This window comes from Amblyomma mixtum, chromosome 5 (assembly GCF_055824585.1).
Source record: "Amblyomma mixtum isolate Tamu chromosome 5, ASM5582458v1, whole genome shotgun sequence".
NCBI classification, from domain to species: domain Eukaryota; kingdom Metazoa; phylum Arthropoda; class Arachnida; order Ixodida; family Ixodidae; genus Amblyomma; species Amblyomma mixtum.
The window spans coordinates 180,470,828-180,475,030 of NC_143016.1; the positions used below are offsets into that span (position 1 = coordinate 180,470,828).

Consider the following 4,203-nt stretch of genomic DNA (forward strand, 5'->3'; position numbering starts at 1 on the left):
TACAATGTAAAATCAATTACAGCGTTTTTAAACAAGTCGGTGTTTGTAATGGAGGCGATGGAAGCGGGAAGGTGGTTCCATTCCTTAGCAGTCTTGGGAATAAAAGAGGCGAAGTATAAGTTGGTGCGACTGCTGGGTACGCCAACTTTGAACTGGTGGTCGCTGCGGGATGAAATGTAAGATGGCGGTACAAGCAACGTATATCTGAGATGATGGTTTGAATGGTAGATTTTGTGAAATAGGCATAGACGAGAAATTTTTCGACGAATTGAAAGATCCGGTAAGTTTAAATTTGCTTTCATTTGAGTTACACTTGCAGTTCTATGATAGTTAGAGAAAATGAAACGGACAGCCCGATTTTGAATGGCTTCGATTTTCAGAATTAGTGAGTTAAGAGGAGGGTCCCATACAGACGACGCATATTCAAGTTTTAGTCTGACTAATGTTTTGTAGAGTATAAGTTTCAAGTTAGTGGGCGCCATAGAAAAGTTGCGACGTAAGTAACCGAGAGTACGGTTAGCGTTACTTGTGACATAGTCCACGTGAGCTTGCCAGGAAAGGTTACTGCAAATATGCACACCAAGGTACTTGTATGTGGAAATATGGGTTAAAGGAGTATTACATAGTGAATAATCACAGGAAACTTGAGTAGGTGAGTGGCGGGAAATTTTCATAAACTTGCATTTACTTACATTCAGCTTCATTAGCCAAGTGTTACACCAAGAGGAAATCTGATTAAGGTCCGACTGGAGGGTAAGGCGGTCAGCACAGCTTTTAATTTGACGGTAAATAACACAATCATCAGCAAAGAGTTTTATGGAAGAAGAAATGTTAGTAGGTAAGTCATTAATATAAATTAGAAAGAGCAACGGCCCCAGCACTGATCCCTGTGGAACACCAGAGGCTACACCGCAAGGATCAGAGCTATGGCCGTTAGCAGTTACAAATTGTGTGCGGTTAGACAAGAAGCATTCAATCCATTTTAAGACGTTCGGATCAATGTTAAGTCTGCTTAGTTTCAGAAGTAGTAAACTATGGCAAACAGTATCGAAAGCCTTGGCGAAATCAATGAAAATGCAGTCAATAACTAAGTTAGAATCAAGAGCTGAAAACAAGTCATTTGTAAAGGCTAAAAGTTGAGTTTCACATGAATAGTTCTTTCGAAAACCGTGTTGATGAATACTGAAAAAAGAGTTACTCTCAAGAAAAGTTACTATATGGCTATAAATTACATGTTCCAGTAGCTTGCAGGGAATGCTTGTTAGTGAGATCGGTCTGTAATTTGTAGGAGAATGAACGTCACCTGACTTGTGCAATGCAACCACCTTCCCCACTTTCCAGTCCTCCGGAAGTTCACCACATTGCAAGGACTGCGAAAAAAGTTTTGTTAACAATACTGCAGAATACGCTTCAGTGTTTTTCAGGAATTTCGGACTAATATCATCGATGCCTGGTGAGGAAGAAAGCTTAATTCCAGATATTAATTCGCATATACCGGTCCAATCTAAAATGACAGGATCCATATATGGGTGATCAATCTGAGACACAATAGGAAGGGTAGAGGGAACGTTTTTCAAAAAGGACGCTGAAAACACTTCATTCAAAACAGTACAACAGCTTTCCGGAGAAACGACAGATTGATCAGCAGCGAGTAATTCAATCTGCGTAGTGTCATCACCGCGGACAACATTCCAAAATTTGCGCGGATTTGAGGCAAGCATCGATGGCAATGTGCGTTCGAAAAATGTGCGTTTGGCGATTGAAAGTGCGTTTGTGTACGCTGCTGCCACGCGATGATAAGCCTCCCATCTTTCTTCGCACGTGGATAACTTGGCCTTCCGGAAGATACGCTTTTTTTTGTTCAGTAATCGCTTCAGTGACGCTGTAAACCAAGGTGCATTGGAGCTGTTTTTTATTCTACGTAGGGGAATAAATCGGTTAGTAAGCTCCAGTATTTTCGATTTTAAAGCAAGCCAGTTTTCTTCTACTGATCTGTCAGAAAATCTAGAAAAGTAATCACTTGTAAATTCTGCCAGTCCTGCGTTAATAGATGCATAGTCCGCTCTTCCGTAGTCCCTAATAAATTTTGTGCTTACTTGCTTGCGAGGGGAATCATTCAGCATATTAAAATGTATGACGGAGTGATCACTCAAGCCAGGAAGCTGAGAAAGTGACTGAACGAGGTCCGGATGTGTGGCAAGTACTAGATCAAGGATACTAGCGCTAGACTGAGTAATACGTGTTGGACTAGTAACTAGCTGACACAAATTAAAGTCGGAGCATACTTCAAGAAAGGAAATGCATTCAGCGGAGTTGTCATTTGCAAACGGCAAAGGTACGTTCCAAGTGATGTTAGGAAAGTTGAAGTCGCCTAAAACGAAAGTGGGTGATGAGGGAAACCTGGCGTGCAATTTACTTAGAACATCATGCAAGTCAGATGAAAAGCTACTACATGAATTGGGAGGACGATAACACGCGACAAAAATAATATCTTTGTAGTTGAGGCGGATGTTCACACAAACCAATTCAAGCGAACAAAGAATAGGAACATTAAAAGAAACCAAGCCGTCCGCGACTGCTATCAAAACGCCACCTCCAGGTCGAGTTCCACGGTCACACCTGTAGAATTTGTATTTACGTGCGCAATTCAAAATTTCTTTATCATTGATTTTAGCAGAGAGCCAAGTTTCTGTCAGGATCACCAGGTCCGCTGTGCATGTGTCGATCAGACTGGAAAGGGCGTCGCGTTTATTGCTAACGCTCCTTATGTTGCAAAAAAGAAAAGAAAAGCTGCGTGCAACGGATCGACTTTCGATATTATCTAGTTATGGTGACAGCGGGGAGGCGCTTGCGCCGGGATTAACAGAGCTAGCCGTGACCGGGGAGAGTGCGCTATCAACATGTACCTCGCAAACGCTGTCCGTGACGGGGCAGTAGATGTAACTTTTCTTGTCGATGACCACTTTGTTGTATCTCATGGAATAATTCTGCCCAGTACTTTTCGCGAAATCAAACAGCTTTTTGCGACTAGCTCGCGTGGCCTTACAAAAGTCTTCGCTCATGCTGATTCCCGACCCTTTCAGCTGAGATCTTTGGGCGAATATTGCATCTTTCGTTTTAAATGCTGAAAAGCGGACTATAATAGGTCTACTTTTGTCCGAAGCGAACGAGCCTAGCCGGTGCGCGCGAGAAATTCCATCTTCTGGTAACTGGAACTTGAGATTATCTGATACAACTTGCCGAATTTTTTCTTCGGATTGCGTCCAAGTTTCATCAGCACAATCAGAAATGCCATAAAAGACTAAATTATCTCTCCGCGAGCGATCCTCGTATTCATTTAGTCGTGATTCTAGATTGACAGTTTCGGTGCGAACTGCGGTAGAAACCATTTGTTGTAGGCGAGGTTCGTCTTGCAAATGTTCAAGGTTGACTACTTTTTCTTCTAGCGTTTTTAATCTTGACGTCAAATCAGACACCTTGGAGTCGAGCAGCTTCTGGTTTACTTTAAGCTCATCCATAGATTTCAAGAGCTTATCGTGCCGGTCGTCTAGATGCGCGGTGAGGCGTTCGATGGCAGACAATACATCAGTGTGAAGCTTTTCGCAGGCCCCAGAAGGGCCTGGGTTTAGCTCGACATCTCCGCCCAGAAGAAGCATTTTCGCAACATGAACACAATAAACAACAGTACGGACCAAAGTATGTGGGCATGGGAACAGCAGCAGACAAACGTTGTTCGATCGCTTTGCGAAAAGAGATGGAACTCCACCAACCTGGACAAAAAAGCAGAAGTGGTTTTGGTCGACGAACATTGCTGCTGCCATTCCATGCCCACTGAAGGGTGCCGGCTTAGGCAAGTCGTTTATATAGGCCAGGTACGGTGTTGTCGATGTCACAGCGGCTGTTTGTTCCAGCGTCGATCCATGGGTTAGGCGAAGTGAGGCCAGCCCTTGGTCTGTGGCAGGAATCGCATCCAGGAACGGACACACATCAGCTGCAGACGCCCCTTCGAATGTTCCAGCGCAGGCAGGAACGCACGTGCCGACGGCGATAATCGTCTGGACAAAAAAGCAGAAGTGGTTTTGGTCGACGAACATTGCTGCTGCCATTCCATGCCCACTGAAGGGTGCCGGCTTAGGCAAGTCGTTTATATAGGCCAGGTACGGTGTTGTCGATGTCACAGCGGCTGTTTGTTCCAGCGTCGAT

General features: G+C 44.0%; 1 protein-coding gene across 1 annotated transcript; it reads right to left on the minus strand.

Annotated features, from left to right (window-relative positions):
• Positions 1 to 2,613: 2,613 nt before the first annotated feature.
• Positions 2,614 to 3,656, minus strand: LOC149344962 (uncharacterized). The gene has a single exon (XM_089547329.1). The coding sequence runs from the start codon at positions 3,654 to 3,656 to the stop codon at positions 2,826 to 2,828; it is 831 nt and encodes a 276-aa protein (XP_089403455.1). The 3' UTR covers positions 2,614 to 2,825.
• Between the last annotated feature and the right edge of the window lie 547 nt (positions 3,657 to 4,203).

Coding starts and splice junctions, on each gene's coding strand:
- LOC149344962 (XM_089547329.1), bottom strand. CDS start 3,656: ATGCTTCTTCTGGGCGGAGATGTCGAGCTAAACCCAGGCCCTTCTGGG.